We start from the raw sequence: 22,736 nt of genomic DNA, 5'->3' as shown, positions 1-22,736 counted from the left end.
TGGATTGTCTGGTCCAGGCTCGATTATTTACGGACCGCCGCTATATAGCTGGAATATTGCTGGGTGCGGCGTAAAACAACAGATAAACAAACAAACAACCAAAGCAGAGGGGAAATCGTACAGCCATGAGTGGGAAGTACGGATCCACTCGGATTAGTCCGTTACCTACATGACACCTTGGTCAATACCAAATCGTGTCATTGCACCATTTCACTATAGCATCTCGACTGTGTTCCTGCTTATGTAGTTTGAACAACTTGACGGCTGATTTTATAGAAATGTTTTTAATGATTAATATATAGAATTCATAACAAGTAGCACTTTTGTATGGACCGCCGGCACCGCCGGCACCGCCGGCACATTGGGTTGTATAACAAAATGGTAAACTTCAATATGGGTTGTTCCAAATGACCCGGACTGAGATGAGCCGACACAATGCCACCAAGGGGAGATAATTCAAAGTCGTGACGTAGGTGCAAACATTTCTTTAACAAGTTCTGCTGCGTGAACGGCCGTTCCCCAACTCAAACTGATGCCAGTCGTCCCGTGACCGTAGTTATGCACAACCTGGAAAATGAGATCAGTGAGTGAGTTTAGGTTTACGCGGCTTTTAGCAATATTCCAGCAATATCACGGCGGGGACACCAGAAATGGGCTTCACATATTGTACCCATGTTAGAAATCGTACCCGGGTCTTCGGCGTGATGAGTGAACGCTTTAACCACTGGGATACCCCACCGCCCTACCAACGTTTAGGAGACTAGCGTTTATTCATTATTTAATAACGCATTACAGAGAAGACTCGCTAACGCCATTTAGGGTCGCTAGAGTAGCGAAAGCGTTCCTTCGCCCGCATTATTACCCAGCCTCTTAAGTCTTATCCCACCGGGTACCCATTCACTGCAGGGTGAACACAGGCGATTTTGAACGAACTCACATGTCTAAGGGTACAATATGGAAAGCGCCCCGTTATATAAAAGCGGGGTACCACCACACTCACCTAACTGGCACCTAATGACCCTATGTACAGACGAAGTAACTTGATGGCTCAGGCATAAATGTTACGCTGCTTGTCTCGAAGTACGGATACCTCGTCATAACGCAGTGGTGCCGTAGATTTCGAGTGAGTTTGATTGCCATTTCGATGTTTGCAATACTCGTGAAATGAAGACATTTGAGTGAGTATGGTTATACGCCGCGTTTAGCAATATTCCAGCAATATCACGGCAGGGGACACCAGAAATGGTCTTCACACATTGTACCCATGTGGGGAATCGAGCCCCACGATCACTGAATCGGTCATCAGCGTGAAGAGCGAGCGAACGCTTTAACTACTAGGCTAACCCACCGCCCCGAAAACATTTAAGAGCCACGATACCAGCTATATTGTGTTTGCATGATACGAAGACAGTCCCGTCTGCTAACTATGAAAGACGATCATTCAACTGAAATAGAGGCCAGTTGTATTGTTTTGTCAGAAAAGAAAGACTATGTGAAACATACAAGCCCAGTGAGATTTAAACGATCTGAAAATATCTTTGATATATACTGATATTGATTATGTGTTAAGTCCCCTGGGCAATTTGAAGACAGGTATATATAGCATATGTGGAACATACAAACCCACCGACTCTCAATCAGTCTGAACATATCGTTGATACATATTGATTGTATAAATATACCCAGCAGCTAAAAAAACGTCCGTACGAACTCAAAATTAGATAGTCACTGTAATCAAATCATTACAGAAATAGACATAATAAGCGGAACAAAAACATTTGTTGTGTACAATATCTTGACACATCAATGAATAACTCAGCACAATTTCAAGACATTACGTGAACGTTTGCAGTCCATTCAGACCCTTGACTTCAGTATCTAGTGTGACCACCACGAGAGGCAATAACTGCAGCACAGCGTCTATGCATGGAGTACACCAATCGATTGATGAAGGCCATTGGCACCTTGAACCACACTCTGAGAAAGGGCTGGCGCAATAAATCGGCTGTGTTCGGCCTTGGTATGACATTATTCAGTCTCCTCTGAATTTCATCCCAAAGATGTTCAACTGGGTTTAAATCAGGACTAAGGGCTGGCCACTGCATAATGTTGACACCGTTCTGCTGTAGGAAGTCCCGTGTAGCTCTGGCAGTATGGGCCAGGGCGTTATCATGCTGGAAATGTTGTTTCGGTGACGTGCGATTGTGGTATGACGTGGGGTCTGAGAGCTTGGTCGATGTAGCGCACCGCTGTGATGCCGCCTCCTCTCCCTTGACCAAGGTTCTGGAACACCACAGGACCCACTCTCTTGTTCAGGCCTATTCCACCCCATACCGTGATGCTTGCACCTCCCCATGAGTCTCTTTCCATAATGAGCGAAATATTCTCAAGCACGACGTTAAACCCACTTTCACCTCACCTCACCTCTTTCCATAACACATTGGTCTGAGTAACGCTGGCCACGTCGTCGCCATTTTCTTGTTCTGCCATCCGCAGTTGATACGCAGTACCGACTCTCATCTGTGAACAGAACAGTTCTCCATTGCCTGTATCGCCAGTTTTGGTGTTGTAGGGCAAACTGTAGACGTTCACGCCGATGACGAGGGGTGAGGATAGGTCCACAGTAAGGTCTACGGCAATGGTGGTTCCCGCTGTTAAGACGTCGCTGTACTGTATCAGTACTGATTGGTCTTCCATGTTTTCTCACTGTCTGGCGTGCTGTTTCGGATGCCTGCATGAAGGGATTCTGTACATGCTGTCGCACAACATGGCGGTCTTGTCGTCTTGTGGTCACCCTTGGTCTGCCAGTACGGGGGCGATCATTTGTGGTGTTGGTGGCCCGGAAACGTTGCTATGGTCCGAACTTCGACCTGGAACTGATTGGCAACGGCTTGTGCAGTGTGGCCAGCTTCAAGTCTTCCTAGCGTCTGGTTCCTCTGAGCTGTCGTGAGTCGCGGCACCCTGCTGACGTTGTAATGTAAATGTTTTAACCAGGTTTGGGGGTGCATTTTATAGGGCTGGTCCTTGTGAACGGCACGTGCAGCATAAGTTGCATGAAAAACATCTCCGAGATCAGGTTGCGTTTTTGAGACCATTTCATGGGTTCCATTCTGAGTTTGGGAAGGAATGTCTTTGCTCAGGTAAAGTTGAAGATGTTGTCACAAATATACAATCAAAACATTAAATGAGTTTACAGTTATCCGTTTCTGCGAAGGAAAATTCCAAACTGACGTTTCTTTTGCTGCTTAGTATATAACCCACAAAACCATTTCATAACCATGAAGGGCTGTGTTATATGGATCATTGATAGTGATTGACGAAACGATCCCAAACACTCGCATAGGTCGTCAATGTTTACATTGGAAAATTACGTGAAGATCTTAGTACAAATAGGGATTTGAATTACACATCACATATTTGATTTGACCTCCTACCTTGAGGCTCTTGTTTCCATATCGGATGACCTCAGGCTCCACTCTGGGGGGAACCCTGTGGGGCCTCAGTCCCGTCCACTCCCACAACGGTCTAGCTTTCTGGAAACAAAAGGACAATCACTATACAGGCTCTCCAGTAAAGGTCACGGTCATACAGCAGTGAAACTCTTCTGAGTTTTGTCGAGTTTGTTTTTCGTTTGACGCCGAACTCAGCAATATTCTTGTCGTAAGAGGCGACTAATGGGATCGGGTGGTCAGGCTCGCTGACTTGGTTGACACATGTCATCGGTTCCCAAATGCGCAGATCGATGCTCATGCTGTTGATCACTGGATTGTCTGGTCCAGACGCGATTATTGACAGACCGCCGCCATATAGCTGAGTGCGGCGTAAAACTAAACTCACTCACTTTGATCTGACCCCAAAATTAAAAACACCTCCAAAATGTGCCTATGGTTGAAAACAGTCGCCAAAACACAGCAAACACAATGAAAAGAACCACGACACATATGGCTACCGCAACAAATACATCACCATCACAAGAATAATTATTTCATGGATCATATTCAGCCACCATCCTACCAATGAGATCATTGGATTGTTCTGACACTGAAACCTACAATACAAATACTTGCTGACCTTAAGGTAGTCTGTCTCACAGTCCCTGAACCACATTATTTTCCCTACTGCCTAGTCTGTCTCACAGTCTCTGAACCACATTATTTTCCCTACTGCCAAGTCTGTCTCACAGTCCCTGAACCACATTATTTTCCCTACTGCCTAGTCTGTTCACAGTCCCTGAACCACATTATTTTCCCTACTGCCAAGCTCTATCTGCCGTGTTAATGCCCTAAATAAAGCAAGTCTAGATTTCCTCAGGTTCTGAATCTGGTCTCCCGGGGCTCCTTTTTAATTTAAATGGGTTTATTTGTTAGTATCAAAATCATATATACATATACAGTATATATTCAGAGACTCAGCGTAAGTCTTACCTTAAGGATACAAGAAATGTGTTTATCCCTCTTGCATAGAAATACATGTCTCACCTTCTGTCCAAAATCCTTTGATTAGAAGTAAACGCTAAAGCAGATCCCAAATACTGTATCTGAAGAATTTATTACGTCCGACATCCAGCGTGGCTTCACACACCTTTATACCCTTTACTGTGTCAGTAAAGCTGTCGCTGTCATATCAGTTGGTCACTGACTTCACAGAGTTAAAGTGAGTGAGTGAACATATTTTTAAGCCGCTTTTAGCAATATTCCAGCAATATCACGACGAGGGATACCAGAAATGGGCTTCACACATTGTGCCCATGTGGGTAATCGACCCCGGGTATCGGCGTGACAGATCCCCGACACTACACAGATCCTTTAACCGTCGGGCTACCACCACCGACCCACTGAGGTACACATTCCTGGCTGCCTTTGTAGTAAGGAATCTTAGCAATCTTAGCAATCTTATCGCTAAGGCGATCGTAACTCCAATACCTTAAAATACATTTTTAATTCATTCTCTAGGGTGTGAGCAGGGTTGCGGTGTGGGAGGGAGTGATTGTTTTCTCTTTCCAGATGTCAAGGGAATATCAAGTACCTTGAGGGGAGGCCACAGCTTAGTGATGTTCTCCCAGATGTGCTTGGACGTATCATGGCTCACGCTGGTGTCGTAATCCCCGACAGTCTTGATGCCTCCAATACCAACGTTGTCCACACTGAAACAATCCACGATGTTTTTACTGTTTATGTAACGTGCAAGTTTACGGTGAAATAACATATTCTCTAAGTATAACTCGACTATAATGATTCATGTTTTCCATACACACACGTGTCTATGCAAGTCATAAAAAGAAGACTAACGGGCTCAAGTGTTCAGGCTCCCTGACTAACTGATGTGTTTCATCGTATCTCATGGCGTTGCTCATGGTGTTGATCAATGGACTGTCAATTCAGAATCGTTTATTTATAGACCGTCATCATGTAGCCACAGATCCCGACATCAGATCCCCGACACTACACATATCCTGATATCAGATCCCCGACACTACCCATATATCCCCATCATCCTGATACCCAGATCCTGATATCCGATTCCCACTACCCATATCCTGATATCAGATCCTGATATCAGATTCCCGACACTACACATATCCTGATATCAGATCCCCATACACTACCAAATTCCCGACACTACACAGATCCTGATATCATATCCCCGACACTACACAGATCCCCACTACATGGATCCCCGACACTACCCAAATTCCGACACTGCACAGATCCTGATATCGGATTCCCGACACTACAGATCCAAGACACTATCCAAGACACCATCCATATCCTTATATCAGATTCTCACTACACAGATCCTGATATCGGATTCCCGACACTACACAGATCCAAGACACTACACGGATCCCCGACACTACAAAATTCCCAACACTGCACAGATATCCTGACATCAGATCCCCAGCACAATGCATAGATCCTGATATCGGATTCCCGACACTACACAGATCCAAGACACAACACGGATCCTTGACACTACACAGATCCAAGACACCATCCATATCCTTATATCAGATTCTAAACACTACACAGATCCTGATATCGGATTCCCGACACTACACAGATCCAAGACACTACACGGATCCCCGACACTACAAAATTCCCAACACTGCACAGATCCTGATATCGGATCCCCGACACTACACAGATCAAGACACTACCAATGTCCTGATATCAGATCCCCAACACTTCACAGATCCTGATATCGGATTCCTGACACAACACAGATCCAAGACACTACACGGATCCCCGACACTACAAACATTCCCGACACTGCATAGATCCTGATATCAGATCCCTGACACTACACAGACCCCTATCGCAGAGGTCAGCTACAATAAAAGGTCTTATAGCGCCGCCCTAACATGTTAGTAAATCAGAGCCCATGCCACAAACTACTTCCATGTCTTACTTGGGGATAAAGTAGAATGAGTTAGAGCTGTGTAGGAAGTGTTTCACCCATGGAGCGGACACCTGCAGGTGAGAAAGAAGCAAAATATATTTTATGACATAAAAAAATGTTCGTTTGTTATATTTCTTTCGAGACAGCAACACGGGATTCGATCATCCTTCAGTGAGTGGTGTTGATATGCACTTAACAATGTAATATCATTTCTGTGCCATTCTATTTCTTTTGCTTCCAGGGGCGATGGGGTAGTCTAGTGGTTAAAGCATTCGCTCGTCACGCCGGGTTCGATTCCCCACATGGGTACAATGTGTGAAGCCCATTTGTGGTGTCCCATCGTGCTATTGCTGGAATATTGCTAAAAGTGGCGTAAAACTGAACTCACTCACTCTTTTGTTTCCCCCAACCTACGTATAGTTGAACTTGCACATAAAAATCTTTTCAATTAACCGACCAAGTATGCTTGGGGAAACACTCTGCAAACCGTGAAGTGAGTGAGTATGGTTTTACGCCGCATTTAGCAATATAGTGTAACAATATCGCGGCAGTTGACAGTATTAATGGTTTCGCATGGCACTATAACGAAAGCAACTCGCATTACATTTGCATGTACGCGGTTAATTTAAATAATTACACAATGTGCATAGAATAACGACTGGTCGACGGTAAATGGCCCAGTGGCTACACTACTTTAAGGTAAGAGGGGCGGTGGGGTAGTTTAGTGGTTAAAGCGTTCGCTCGTCACGCTGAAATACATGAGTACAATGTGTGAAGCCCATTTCTGGTGTCCCCCGCGGTGGTATTGCTGGAAGTAAACTCACTCACTTTAAAGGTAAGACACGAAAGACAATCGAGCTGGTGACGTATTTAGGTCAGGGTGAACTGTTCCACTGTCACCACGGAGTGTTATCAGGTGGGTCAAACACATAGGTGAAGCTATTGGTGTCGAAAGCCTCAGATCCCAAAGTCTCCGCGCCAACCCCGCTCACCTAGATATTTTGTTTATTCATCCTTGGGTTCCCACGCTCACTCATTTTTTCTCTCACTCACCCTCAGCATCTGCCCCCTCATTGGCTGCAACTTCTCGTCTCCAGTCAGGGCCTTGGCCCCTAACCCAGCACAGTTAACCACCACGTCATACTCGGCTTCAAGCTGTGAAAATGAAGGAAAACCTTTGTGGCATGTCACTGAATTATATTTAACAGGACTTTTCAGTCATCAGTCATCAGTAAAACTGAGTCTCAACAATCCCATTTTCACATATATACTGACCGCCGAAAGAAACGTGAAGTTCACGTGAAGTTCACCAATATCTACTGTGACGTAAATCTACAGTGTTGAATAGGTTTCTCATACCCTGAATACTGTTTTTCACGGCAAAAGAAAAATGATTACCACAAACGCAGAATACGTGACGTCACACATCACTGAAATGTGAACACAATGGTTTCCAATTTGCCTGTGCAGAGATAGGTCGTGAATTGTGGATAAAAATATTATTTTTTAACCTACATCCGTGATCAACGCGTGTTATTCCGGGGCAAGCCGAATATCTTCTTGGATTTTACAGAAACTGAATATTTAACTGTACAGCCATTGCGCAAAACCATCACCGACACGACCTGTTCTGCGCAGCCTATCCGGCCAGCGAGAACGCGTGTTCATTGCAGTCATTGTTTTGCCTTATTTTGAATGCAAAGGGTGATTTTTTAAATATATATTTATTTGAATGTTTTTTGTAACATTGACACCCTTCCATCTGAGATTTGTTAGTGCACTAAAGGATATTGTTGCCACGGATTCGATGGATGTATCACGTTTATAGTCTTTACCCGAGGGAGCAAAATGTAAATCGGCAAAAGTGCTGCTTTTTTCATTCAATAAAGGCCGATTCTTGAAAAATCCTTGGTTATATTTTAAAAGGAACTGTTTTAGAGAATACACCTATAGTGTGCCGATATTAGGGCTGTGTATTGGCAAACAAAACTGTATTGCAATATACAGCGATTCAGGTAACCGTATTGCGATACGTATTGCAATATGCTGGGAACTTAAGTGTCTGACAGTGAGTGACACTAATTGTGCATATCAATCCTATTTTCTACATTATAAGTCCCTAAACATACATGTTATGGTTCTGATAACAGCAATCTCAAAATTAGGTTGCATAATCAGGGATTCTATTTTCTTTTTTTATACAATTTATAGTATTACAGTAAACGTATTGTCATTGAATAATGAAGAAAAACATTTGATGTGGAATGAAAGTCTGTGCAGAGCTTGATTTGAACCATAAAGATAATCACAAAATCTTCATATACGCTCTTTACCCAATATACCGGTTCTAAGAAAGAAATATTGCAATACGTATTGCTTAAAAAGCGTGTTGCGATATAGCGGTATGCCGGTAATACCGTGCAGTGCTAGCCGATATACCGTATCGGAAACTGTATATTGGAATACACCTACAACGAGTAGGATGTATCGGTATACCGAATACACCCCTTGTGTATCGATGAACAGAATGTGCTTCGTATCCGAAACTTGACTGTTCCAGTATGTTGTATTTAAGTGTCGCCGACAGCCTTCTATTTCCCCTTTTATTTCACCAGAAGGCTGCTTCTCCACTGTCTATATGTAGAGAGTTGTACGTGCCACCCGCCAAATCACGTGCGTTTCATGCCTGTGACGTGTGACACTTTCATCCGACCATGTCGGACGTGCAACATCTTTCTCATGTTGTGTTCGTATTATTTCACAGTTAAGCACCCTCTCTACATATATTCTTTCTACATCTATATCATTGCTAATATATATATATATATATATATATATATATATATATATATATATATATATATATATAAACATAAACAGGGTAATAGTTACATGTCTAATTAAGTTAGTAATGTAAACTTTCTCTCGCGTGGATCACTTACTAACTTAAAGCACTAGCATTGCACGTAAGACAGTGTGTGAATGATTAATTATTGGGATTTTATATCTAAAGTATACCAAATCATCAATTTTATATAATTCTGACTGATCGCTAATGCGTGACGTCACATCAACCATCCCCGGACGAAGCTCTAATGCGTGACGTCATATACATTTTCTCAATTATACAATTATAGCATAACTATTATATACCAAGCTTATATCTATAATTGTATTGTTTATTGCCTCTGTATTTATATGATAACATATATACGAGACTTTCATGTCACCATCCGACCATGTCGGACGTGCAATATTTTTCTCTTGTTGTGTTCGTATTATTTCACAGGCAATAAACTGGTTTAGATCGTAAGCGACGTTCCCCGTCTTATCATTTATTGTCCTTGGGACATCGCCAGACCTGAACCCGTGACATAAGCATTTAAGTGTACTCACCTCTTGGAATGACTTCACTTTCCTCTGCTGCACAGCCCCACCTCGGGCTTTGAACCTGGAAAAGAGAACCACACGAATCGCAGATAAAATGATCGGTGTATTTCAACATTGTACAGTCCACTTCCCACACAGTCCCATGTAATAGTGAAAAATAATGTTGCCTGACTTTAGCCTGGAGATAATTTATTTTTACAAATGACTCGGTAAATATATGCCGTTGTCCGTATGGTAACTTGCCGGTATGTTTGACATAAAGCGAATATCTTTGGACTTCAGTAGGACATACGACTGCATGATTGCCATCAAACCAGTATACTTAAGAGAAAGCCATATGTAGACTCCAGTTAGGGACACGGAATGTTTGTCATCAAACCAGTATACTTAACAGAAAGCCATATGTAGACTCCAGTTAGGGATACGGAATGTTTGTCATCAAACCAGTATACTTAAGAGAAAGCCATATGTAGACTCCAGTTAGGGATACGGAATGTTTGTCATCAAACCAGTATACTTAAGAGAAAGCCATATGTAGACTCCAGTTAGGGATACAGAATGTTTGTCATCAAACCAGTATACTTAAGAGAAAGCCATATGTAGACTCCAGTTAGGGATACGGAATGTTTGTCATCAAACCAGTATACTTAAGAGAAAGCCATATGTAGACTCCAGTTAGGGACACGGAATGTTTGTCATCAAACTAGTATACTTAAGAGAAAGCCATATGTAGACTCCAGTTAGGGATACGGAATGTTTGTCATCAAACCAGTATACTTAAGAGAAAGCCATATGTAGATTCCAGTTAGGGATACGGAATGTTTGTCATCAAACCAGTATACTTAAGAGAAAGCCATATGTAGACTCCAGTTAGGGACACGGAATGTTTGTCATCAAACCAGTATACTTTAAAGCAAGCCATATATAGACTCCAATTAGGGATACGGAATGTTTGTCATCAAACCAGTATACTTAAGAGCTAGCCATATGTAGACTCCAGTTAGGGATACGGAATGTTTGTCATCAAACCAGTATACTTAAGAGAAAGCCATATGTAGACTCCAGTTAGGGACACGGAATGTTTGTCATCAAACCAGTATACTTAAGAGAAAGCCATATGTAGACTCCAGTTAGGGATACGGAATGTTTGTCATCAAACCAGTATACTTAAGAACAAGCCATATGTAGACTCCAGTTAGGGATACGGAATGTTTGTCATCAAACCAGTATACTTAAGAGAAAGCCATATGTAGACTCCAGTTAGGGACACGGAATGTTTGTCATCAAACCAGTATACTTAAGAGCAAGCCATATGTAGACTCCAGTTAGGGACACGGAATGTTTGTCATCAAACCAGTATACTTAAGAGAAAGCCATATGTAGACTCCAGTTAGGGACACGGAATGTTTGGCATCAAACCAGTATACTTAAGAGAAAGCCATATGTAGACTCCAGTTAGGGATACGGAATGTTTGTCATCAAACCAGTATACTTAAGAGAAAGCCATATGTAGACTCCAGTTAGGGATACGGAATGTTTGTCATCAAACCAGTATACTTAAGAGAAAGCCATATGTAGACTCCAATTAGGGATACGGAATGTTTGTCATCAAACCAGTATACTTAAGAGCTAGCCATATGTAGACTCCAGTTAGGGATACGGAATGTTTGTCATCAAACCAGTATACTTAAGAGAAAGCCATATGTAGACTCCAGTTAGGGACACGGAATGTTTGTCATCAAACCAGTATACTTAAGAGAAAGCCATATGTAGACTCCAGTTAGGGATACGGAATGTTTGTCATCAAACCAGTATACTTAAGAGAAAGCCATATGTAGACTCCAGTTAGGGACACGGAATGTTTGTCATCAAACCAGTATACTTAAGAGAAAGCCATATGTAGACTCCAGTTAGGGATACAGAATGTTTGTCATCAAACCAGTATACTTAAGAACAAGCCATATGTAGACTCCAGTTAGGGATACGGAATGTTTGTCATCAAAGCAGTATACTTAAGAGAAAATCATATGTAGACTCCAGTTAGGGATACGGAATGTTTGTCATCAAACCAGTATACTTAAGAGAAAGCCATATGTAGACTCCAGTTAGGGACAAGGAATGTTTGTCATCAAACCAGTATATTTAAGAGAAAGCCATATGTAGAATTTAGTTAGGAATACGGAATGTTTGTCATCAAACCAGTATACTTAAGAGAAAGCCATATGTAGACTCCAGTTAGGGATACGGAATGTTTGTCATCAAACCAGTATACTTAAGAGAAAGCCATATGTAGACTCCAGTTAGGGACACGGAATGTTTGTCATCAAACCAGTATACTTAAGAGAAAGCCATATGTAGACTCCAGTTAGGGACACGGAATGTTCGGCATCAAACCAGTATACTTAAGAGAAAGCCATAAGTAGACTCCAGATAGGGATACGGAATGTTTGACATCAAACCAGTATATTTAAGAGAAAGCCATATGTAGAATCCAGTTAGGGATACGGAATGTTTGACATACGGAGTATCATAAGAAAGGGCGTACGGCAAAATGCAAATTAGAAATGAGAAACTTTCATAAGTTTTGTATCTTCAGATGTGAATAACGTCAGTAAGTTTGAAAATGATGTAGATATCCTTGCCTTGCCATGAGCCAGTAGAGATAGGTCCTCATGTCCACGACAACGGTTGTATATGTGAAGCAATAGCTGTAAAATAGTACAAGCAGACAGTTCTATCAGCGCATTTCCCACAGCCATCCATCCCCTACAGTGCTTCCATTTGTAAATACACATGTACATTGTCTCGGGGAACTAATAAATTCTTTGAACAACGAGTAAGGAGTGAGTGAGTTTAGTTTTACGCCGCACTCAGCAATGTTCCAGCTATATGGCGGCGGTCTGTAAATAATCGAGTCTGGACCAGACAATCCAAGATCAACAGCATGAGCATCGATCTGCGCAATTGGGAACTGATGACATGTGTCAACCAAGTCATCGAGCCTGACCACCCCGATCCCGTTAGTCGCCTCTTACGACAAGCATGGGTTACTGAAGGTTCATTCTAACCCGGACCTTCACTGGTTAGTAAAGTTCAATGGATATAAGGCTTCTTTGTTTTATAATGTAAGTGGACGTTTGGGTAAATAAAAATTTGTCATTTGGAATGTTGCAATGCATGAGTGAAGAAAAACGGCTTGTATGAACCTATCATTGATTAAAAGTTTATAGAAAAACAGGACTTTTAAGCTTACATTAAGATCTCAGATTCTTAAATACTTACAACTTTCCCAAATTCAGTTTCTCGGCACTCTCCTTGGACAGTGGGTCAAAGGAAAGCATGAGATGTTTGTAAGGAGGAGTCTGAAAGAGAAGGGTTACTAGTATATAATACCATCTTAAACAGTGTTCCAGTTATATCACGCGCCAGCGGGGTATATAGAAACCGCATGAACAGCTCATAAGCTTCTGGCTCAGGTTCAAGCCCGGGAAGTCGACAAATGAAGATTTACCACCCAAAATTAGTGTCGACTCTGCGGGCATCGCGGACTATTGTTGCGCTTGGCTGGTTTCACCCCAACTGACTTAATCTGCTAGGCTAACAGTGAACACAAAAAGGATTAGCACTGGTTTAAACATTTAATGGAATCCGAATATGCGAAATGTTTCAAACAAGTACAGTATAAAGCATACAACGAGCATGATCAACACGTGTAAAATGTATAAATCAGTCTTTCATTGAAAACTAGCATTGATACAGCTGAACAAGCATTTAGGTCTCAACATGTCTGCAATGTCTATCCCAGGTGAAGGAGTTTCGAGACGTGATCTGTGTAGTCCATCTCACACAGTCTCTGAACGATCAAGTCATCCTTCAGAGATCTGATTCTCATGCCAGTTTGCCGCTACTTCCTCGTCCTAACAGGTCCTCTGCCATGTCCTTGGATCTGCTGGATCTTAACCACTGACTGTTCTTTCTGAATGAGACGTACGAGTTCATAGATGTTCCGATGGGTTTTCTGCAAATTTGTTTATTTTATGGTGCCAGCCTTCAAAATTGTTGTTGGTACAATGTCCATCATTGCCAAAGTGGTTCCACATAGACAGTGGCCAAGAGCCTTCGATCCAGGTTGACGTGACGAAGTCCATCAGCTGTGTTGCCTTTTCACCTTGAGGAGCATTACCGATGGCGTCTACCAAAACGTCTTCAACTTTGTCCTCGGGCACAAGGCGAAGTGCAGCCGCTCTTCTCACAAGCTTGGTTACATCCTCATCGTGTTTGTATTCGGTTGCTAGTCCGATCACTGTGTGTAGTGGAAAAAACAACCATGTCTCTGGGTTCCAGGTAAGACAGCAGCAACAGCATTGTGGGACGCACGCTCAGAGTCCATCTGGAAAGTTGTTGGTACCAGCTGATGTCCTAGGTTCGCCGAGGTCTGCTTCAGATAGGTAAGCATCCGTGTGTATGCGTCCTCGGTTCTGTCTGACATGAGTTCATACACGAGATGCAACATATGTTCTGGAATTCAGCATGGATGGAATATATCTGGTCGAAGAGAAAGGGGCATGTTGAGAAAGCAAATAGGACGTCAGCATGACTTAGCAGTTCTAGATTCTGGTCAGTGGTGAATATGAAGATAGGAGACTGTCCCTCCAGTCGATGTAAGAATCTTTTCCTTGCCCCTGTCCTGGTCCACTGGTCCTGTAGGTCGATGTCCTGTAAGGTCTGGGGCAGTCTTGGTACTGTCTTGTGTCTCTGGCGGTACATGCTCGTCCTCATGGCATCGTACATGGGAATCAGTCTCAGAAGGGCGTCAGGGGCTACATCTGGGTTTCTCCGCAACTTGGCAATTTCATCTTGGTAGATCTGAGGAATGTGGGTTGTAGCGTCAGATCTGGCCCCATCGTGGAGCTTGGCTTTGAATGCATCGACTTCAGTAACGTAGTCTGAGGCACGGCGGTTGTGACCGTTTCCAACAGCGTTGACCATGTCGTCGACTGTCATAACATGGGCACTGCACTCGGGCTGTGTACATTTCTCTGCCCTTCTCTGAACTTGTATCCCTGATTACCACCACAAAAGTTGTCTATCAGCGTCACATGTACCAAAGCATTTGCCATAATGATAGGATGAAGTCGTTCGTTCGTTCTTTCGTTCGTTCGTTCTTTGGAGATTTAACAAGCACTACCAGCGTAGCCGATTTCGCACTTAGTGAATTCATTCTGCAACTGACTTATACTCACCACCGATACTAGTTGCTTTAACTCAATAACTGATTTACTAAAACAATCATGAGATTTGAGCAAAGGATTATCATTGACTTTGTTCTTTTGTTCTTAAAATGTAAAAAGATTGATATCTAAACACTAATGATATATTCACTGGAGTATATCATTTACTGTCAAAACATCACTACTTAATATATAAACACTACATGACAAACTCAAAGTCAACAAAAACAGTACAGCACCTGTAGAACCTGTAAGTTCACAGGCAATTACTCTCAAAACATCACTACTTAATTATCTAAACACTACCCGGGAAGTCGACAAAAGCGGTACAGCACCTGTCTACAAACCGGGACTCAGTTTGTTGACTTCCCGGGATAACTGAAATTTCAATTGTCGACTTCCCGGGTGGACCCCCTGGCTCATACGACGAAGTTTTGCATTTATGCAGATTTGCTCATGTAAGCAAATTTACACACATGACTAAAAGCATATTTGCTACGCGTTAATACGAGGTTAGGGTGACAGCAAACAGAAAAAAATATCATTGAACAACATTCATTTCTGACTTAACAATGGGCACGGTAAGACTGCAAATGGACCGCAGAAAAAGACAGCTGCCATTTTACCTCAGTTTTCGGGTTTAAGTCTTGGATGTACCACTGACAGAAGCATGAGAAGAAACCCTAGATCAACACAATGGTATGATAGCATCGTTTTACATCGATCTAAACAGATTGGTTTGAAAAATTCGGAATGAGAAAGAACCGTTCCATCTGATTTGTAATAGACTGAAAGATGATCAGTCTCCCAAATACAGTAGAGGAACCACTTGACGTCCACAAGAAAGTTGCGATTGCAATCTATTGGATGGCATCATCGGCTGAATACAGGGCAGTTGGAAATCTCTTTGGTGTAGGAAAATCAACGGTATGTGTTTGTATTCATCAAGTGTGTGAAGCAATCATGAAAAATCTTTTTTGCCGATTATGTCAAATTCCATGATGGAGAATAATTGAACAATGTTATTCATGGCTATGATGAAAGATGGGGATTTCCAAACCGTGCAGTTTCCACAGACGGCAGTCACATTCCTATAGTTGCCCCTGAACATTCACATGGAGAAACTTTTACTTATACCATGTAGCCAGTTTTCTGGCTGGGTGTAAATTTACATATGTGTGTAAAATTTGCACATAAGCAAATGTGTTCATATGACCAAAATTGCTCACATAAGTATAATTACATATGTGTAAAGTATACTCGTGACAGAGTGAATTGATGTACCATAGATACTTTGGTCACCTGTTTGCCCGTAAGAGAAGTTCACCCATATCACATGATTTGAGGATTAATTTACGATCAGAGAGGGTTCTTAAGTGCTTTGTATTGTTGTAATATTTTCAGTAATACTCAATAAAAAAGCTGGTCTTATGTTCACCATTCCGATGAAGTTGATGTTAAGGAACGCTGTGAGCTTGGGTGATTTAAAAAATCAGACAAAATTTTATGTTGTTTAAAATGCTCTGTGTTACTAGCTCTCTTAAAGTAGAGATTAAATCAATAATGGAGATCAATATTGTTATCTGGATCAAAAATGTGCAGCTGATATTGTGCTTTTGCAGAAAAAGCACTCTGATGGAATGAATACCTTTCTGAAGAAAGTTTCTAAACTTTAGTTACATCACAATATTTGACAGATTCTCACCTATAGTAATTATAACGTCTTTGTCACGTGAAGGTCAAATGCCGATTTTGGAACCATGATCTATGAGACGTAATAAGGACAGAATCAATTGAATCTGTCCATTGCTTCAAATGGTTTCAGCATTTCTGAAAAGTGACACGGGATATTGTTTGTCGAGAACCTACCTGGCCGTAATGAGTTTACAGTACAACCAGAAATTATTGAGAATTTAAGATTGTATTTTTATATATTTTTTTCACTCATTGCTCACGTATTAAATGTGAATATTAGCAGAACATAACTCCAGATTCAAAGACAGGTGAACAGTTAGTATTTTGTCAAGTCACCATGGGCAGCAATGCAGGCTTCAATGCGGCGGGGCATACTACTGATCAAAGAAGTTAGAAAGTCGTGGTCCATGCTGTCCCAATATCGGACCACCTCTTCTTTCATTTCAGCAATATTTGTCAGATTGTTCTTATTGACACTTTCCTTCATAAGTCCCCAAACATTTTCTATTGGATTTGGGTCAGGGCTATAGCTTGGCCAATCTAATAATGTCATATTTTGGGTCCGAAACCAGGCATGTGAATGCTTTGAACGATGTTTTGGGTCGTTGTCATGCTGGAAAATCCAAAAATGTCCATAGAACACGTGAGCAGATGGAAATAAATGTCCCTCGAGAATATCTGTGTACAGCTCACTGTTCATATTCCCTTCAAATACACAGAGGGACGTTGCCCCTAACACAGATATGCCACCCCACACGTTAAATTTCGGACTGTAGTTTGGGCGCTGATACAAAGGTTTTTCAGTTTGTTTGGTCCAGAATTTCAGTGTATTAGGAAACAGCCACACAGAACTTTCATTAGAGAAAATTACATTGTCCCAGTTAAAATGTCTATGCTGTAAGCACCATTTCAACCTTCGCTCCTTTTGTTCAGGTTTCATGATCGGTGATGGAATTCCTCGACTTTTCTGCCAACCCATTGCATGCAGCTCAGTTCTAATTGTCTCATTACAGACAGCCACAGTTCCTCTATCAATCATATCCAGCTTTAAGTTTTCTAAACTCCTTCGTTTGTTTTTAGAAACAAGAATACCAAGCCGCCTCCTGTCACCGACAGTCAATTTTCTGGTGCTCAATGCCATATCCATTTGCAATATTTTTCAAAACACGATAAACAGTGGACAAAGGGATGCCTGTTCAAATTGAAAGCACTTTAGCTGATCTAATGTCCTTGTTATAATACTCTAAAATCAACTTCCTCTTCTCTAAATCATCCATACTGAGGATCACTGAAAATGTCGTCTGCAAGCAAGTAAACAAAGGGTGATAACTCTTCACAAACTAATGCAAAGGGATTAACGGAGTTGCCTCTCTTGAATGAAACCAAGCACTTGGTAGCTGGTCAAGGCTGTTTATACTAGAAATCCAATTAAACATATTCCTAAAATACACCCTAAAGTCTAAATTCTAATAGTTTCGGGAGCAGAGCCACCCGGGATCGGACCTACATTCTCCGACTGTAGGGGCCTGAACGCCCGGGCAAAAGGCAGCGATCTAACCCCCTCAGCCCCAGAGGTTGGAAGTACAACAACTGGTAGTCCAGATCACGTACTTTGCGTGCCGTTCAGACAAGCATAAATCGACGCGGCTCCCATTTCCCATGCTATGAATACAAATGTCTGATAGCAAATGCATTATGTTATATTTGACGCCATATAGACTACCAACTGTCAGACGTCCAGTTTTGTTGATAAATCACTGCAGGTGGATTTTGGTACAAAATTCCAGCTTTATTGGTAAAGCATATATAATGGTATCTGAATGGTTAACAGCAACAGAAAGTCGTGTACATGCGAGAGATTTATAATAGTGAGTGAATGAGTTTAGCTTTACGCCGCTTCTAGCAATATTCAAGAAACGGCGGTGGACACAAGGCAAGGGCTTCACACAAAGTAACAACATGGGGAATCGAACCCGGGTCGTCAGTGTGACGAGCGAACGCCTTAACCACTAGGTTACAGCACCGCCCCGAGAGTTATAATAATACAAAAAGGTCACATAATAACAAAACAGAGAAAGCCAATTAAGCATTATAAAGACTGCATCAGCAGGTTGAATCAAACCATATGAACTAACCTCGGGTTCAACGCTATAATGTATCCCCATACAAATGCTGGCACCACTGTCGGCACTTTCTTCTGATACTGCCAGCTTGATAAAGTAGTCCATGGAGGTTCGCCCCCATTTCCTTCAGAAGAAGAAGAAGATAACAGTTCAAATGTTATTCGAAGACTTGTCTTAAAGTTACCGTTAGCCTACTTGCTAGCATGAATATATATGCAGATGTTCTTATATTGGCTGGTGGTCGTGCTGTACCAAACTAGGGATCTTCTCCCAACAGGGAGTAATTTGACTTAAAAACAACGTAAAACCAGGAGTGAGTGAGTTGAGTTTTACGCCTCACTCAGCATTATTCCAGCAATATGGCGGCGGTCTCTAAATAATCGAGTCTGAACCATCCAGTGATCAACAGCATGAGCATCGATCTACGCAACTGGGATACGATGACATGTGTCAACCAAGTCAGCGAGTCTTACCACCCGATCCCGTTAGTCGCCACTTACGACAAGCATGGGTTACTGAAGATCAATTATAACAGAATCATCACGGTTAACGTAAAACCAGGAAGGATAACAAAACATTGTGTATATGGATGAACAACTTCTTCATTACAGGGACGATGAGACACCCTTGTGTTGCAAGACTGCACATCTTTCAAGGCTTAAACGTCTGTTAAAAATCGATGACTGTTAATTTAATGAGGTTTATTGAAAGTTTGGACGACCTTTATGTAATATGTAAAATATGGTATTGTCAAACAAATGACCATGTGAGTGGAACTGGTTTGACACCCTGTCGAGATTATCTTACCTCTGAGTTGCGTCGTCGACACCCGGTGCCCAGGGAACTATCCAAGCCCCGGCACCGACACTTGTCGTGGCCTGGTTGAAATTGTCGGCAATAATGGTCACCTGACTTCCCGGCATGTGTTCCTGGATGTTAATGGCAGTAGAGATTCCAACCACGCCGGCACCAATGACGGCAACCCGAGCCATCCCAAGGGTAATCCTACTGGTATGCTACCAACCTTCGTGGAAAGCAAAACACTGGGATTATATAACATCCACGATGACACCGAGAGACCTAGAAAAGTCACACTGGCCTAAGTGCTGGGGTTAAATCTGATAAGCGAACCTGTCCCACTTCAGATTTAAGATAATTGTATAGACGTATTCAGTAACAGGAACTGACTGTGTTCTTTAGTCAGATACCTAATACTCTTTGCAGTTCACGTAGCTCTGTTCTCATGTACAGTCTCGAGGCCATATTCACACGTGTTATACTATTAAGACAGTGTAAAGGTGTCCATTTACAAGAAATGATGTAAGATATTATACAAGGTGTCCCCTTTACAATGGGCGAAAATTAATGATTTCTCCAAATATTTAAAACTATACAGTTTTTGCCGCACCAAGCAATATTTCAGGTATATGGCGGCGGTATGTAGATAATCGAGTCTGGGCCAGACAAACCAGTGATCAACAGCAAGAGCATTGATCTGCGCAGTTGGGATACGATGACATGTGTCGACCAAGTCAGCGGGTCTGACCATCCGATCCCGTTAGTTGCTCTTACAACAAGCATGGGTTACTGAAGATCAATCCTAACCTGGATCTTCACGGGTTCAAAAGTATACATCACCTACTGTATTTCTTCTAATAAGCGCACGGTCCGAGATCCGTTGAAAAAATATTTGAGGAAATACGGTATGTAAAATGAAAATGAAACATGTATGCAAAATTTGTATGTAGAGAACATACAGATTTGTATATTTCTGTAGGCATGTGTACATGGAGTGCTCTTCGTTCATGTTTTTATAAAATGTATTATTTAATATTTTATACAATTGCCTGCCACGTCCCCAAGAAGCTGTTCAGCTCCTCTCAGCCTGCGTATTATTTGGTGAAATATTTGTATCGAATAGTTTATTGCGAGCATTTGTAAGAATGCTCAGTAGTATAGACAGTAGCGGTACGAGATCAATTCCAACAAAAGACTCTGTAAAGCTTCATTTATGAAATAAAGCTTTTGTCAGGCCCTTATCTCTCTCCGCTATTGTATATACCAGGTTTGAACCCCCAGTTAACTTCCTGGTCACTATGACCGCGAACCAACACTTTCCTGATCACGTGACACGATAGCTCTATGTCGTGTTGACCTTGATGAAACAGTTTAATGTGACAGGATACTATTGGGATCACTCGACAAGGTAAGTGTTAAATATTTTGCTTTGGGGGTAACATTGTAATTCCTCTCTGACGAAACCTCTCTCTGGCCCATCAATTTAAACAATAACCAATAATGGAAATAATATGTTGATAATATTCAATTAAACCGCCACAACCCTTGCCACAACCACACGAACCCTCTGCTAAGTCCATTGTACAATTCCAGTTAAGTTCAGCACGTTTACACTGCTTACATACATAGATCCATACATACATATGTTTTACGTCCAACGATAACATACATTTAAACTTATACGTTCTGTTTGATAGGGTAATTTCATTCAGTCTGCAAAGCTGCACGGAAGAACAAGCGACAAAATGTATCTGAACTTCTATCTAAAACAGAACATACGTCAAATGAAACTTACTACTGTTGTATGTCAAGAGCGAGCGCTGAGATCCCCACAGCAGTTACCGACAGTCGCGCTTGTAATAACAGCCTGCTGGCTTGTCTCTACAACGTGACAGTCGTGAGCCAAACATAAACATACACTGTGCGTTTGCTAAGGATCACGTTTTGTTGACAGACACCTGTCCATACATAACGATTGAGATAAACCATAACACAGTGACTGAAAAACCGCTGTAGGACCTCATTTCATTATGAAGGGACATGATGTAGTTTGGGACGGTGTTTAAGAGGTGCTTGAAGACCTAGGTGCACATAATTATCACTGCACAAGAACAATTGTTACTAAGGATTGCAACAATATAACACGCTCAAAGACGCCCGAAGAATTATGTAGAGAGTGAGTTTAGCATTATGCCGCTTTTTGCAATATTCTAGCAATATCAAGGCGGGGACATCAGAAATGGCCTTCACGCACTGTACCCATGTGGGGATTCGAACCCGTGTCGTAGACCTGACGAGCGAACGCATTAAACACTAGGCTACCCCAACTACCCAACCGCCCCGAAGAAGTATGCAAAAAGTGTTGAGCCTAAAATACTTCTGATATGTGCATGATAAAAATAACTGTATGATAATGAAGAATTTATAGAAGCACATGAACCCGTTATCGCTATGTAGGCTAAACATAGACCACAGATCAACACGCACGTCACATATGTACTCTATCATATATGTGACGTGCGGCTTCCTGTGCATAGAAGTAATATTGACATGCACATGTCGCTAGTTTCCGGTCACTTGACATCCAGTCACATGTACCCCAATTGAAACGGCAGAAATGGATAGTCAGGGGCATAGGGATATTTTGGTTCAGATTCTTCCAAAAGCACCAAATTTGGCACAGAGGTAGCTTAAGACATACTAAGCTTATTTCTGACGGGCGCCAAGATGGCCGCCCCTGTGGCGGCCATATTGGACAAAAACAAAATGGCCGCCACCCCGATTTAAGAAAAATTTAGTCATAAATTGTCACAAATTGTACATAATCATGTTGTATATCAAATGAAAGACACTAAAAGAGAGCTTTACAGTGATATATAAATACAATTTGTGTGAATGATATTAAAGAAGTTAGATGAAAATTAAGATCTAGAGGGTGGACCAAAAACATCAAAATGTCAATAAACAAACGAAGAAATACAAAATATATCCTCTTTCTGTTTCTAAGAACATGTTTTTTTTATAGTTTCTCATCGATTTATGTAGAAAATGCCATTTTAGAAAAAAAAAATATAATATGGTTCACTACACATGATGTGGA

The 22,736-nt window shown here is 41.7% G+C and overlaps 1 protein-coding gene across 1 annotated transcript; it reads right to left on the bottom strand.

Annotated features, from left to right (window-relative positions):
- Positions 1-273: 273 nt before the first annotated feature.
- Positions 274-21,554, bottom strand: LOC124259154 (D-aspartate oxidase-like). Its single transcript, XM_046693249.1, has 11 exons — positions 21,432-21,554; positions 19,646-19,862; positions 18,851-18,962; positions 13,072-13,151; positions 12,432-12,497; positions 9,796-9,850; positions 7,453-7,554; positions 6,409-6,470; positions 5,026-5,143; positions 3,435-3,533; positions 274-567 (listed from the first exon to the last, which is right to left on the bottom strand). The coding sequence occupies exons 2-11, from the start codon at positions 19,828-19,830 to the stop codon at positions 457-459; spliced, it is 990 nt and encodes a 329-aa protein (XP_046549205.1). The 5' UTR covers positions 19,831-19,862; positions 21,432-21,554; the 3' UTR covers positions 274-456.
- Between the last annotated feature and the right edge of the window lie 1,182 nt (positions 21,555-22,736).

This window comes from Haliotis rubra, unplaced genomic scaffold, assembly GCF_003918875.1.
Source record: "Haliotis rubra isolate DU_JTF1 unplaced genomic scaffold, ASM391887v1 Scf710, whole genome shotgun sequence".
Taxonomy (NCBI): domain Eukaryota; kingdom Metazoa; phylum Mollusca; class Gastropoda; order Lepetellida; family Haliotidae; genus Haliotis; species Haliotis rubra.
This window is presented reverse-complemented; position numbering and strand designations above follow the sequence as displayed.

Coding starts and splice junctions, on each gene's coding strand:
- LOC124259154 (XM_046693249.1), bottom strand. CDS start 19,830: ATGGCTCGGGTTGCCGTCATTGGTGCCGGCGTGGTTGGAATCTCTACT. Junction 18,963..19,645: donor GTCGACGACGCAACTCAGAG/GTAAGATAATCT, acceptor CTTCTTCTGAAG/GAAATGGGGGCGAACCTCCA. Junction 7,555..9,795: donor AAGTGAAGTCATTCCAAGAG/GTGAGTACACTT, acceptor TCATTTTCACAG/CTTGAAGCCGAGTATGACGT.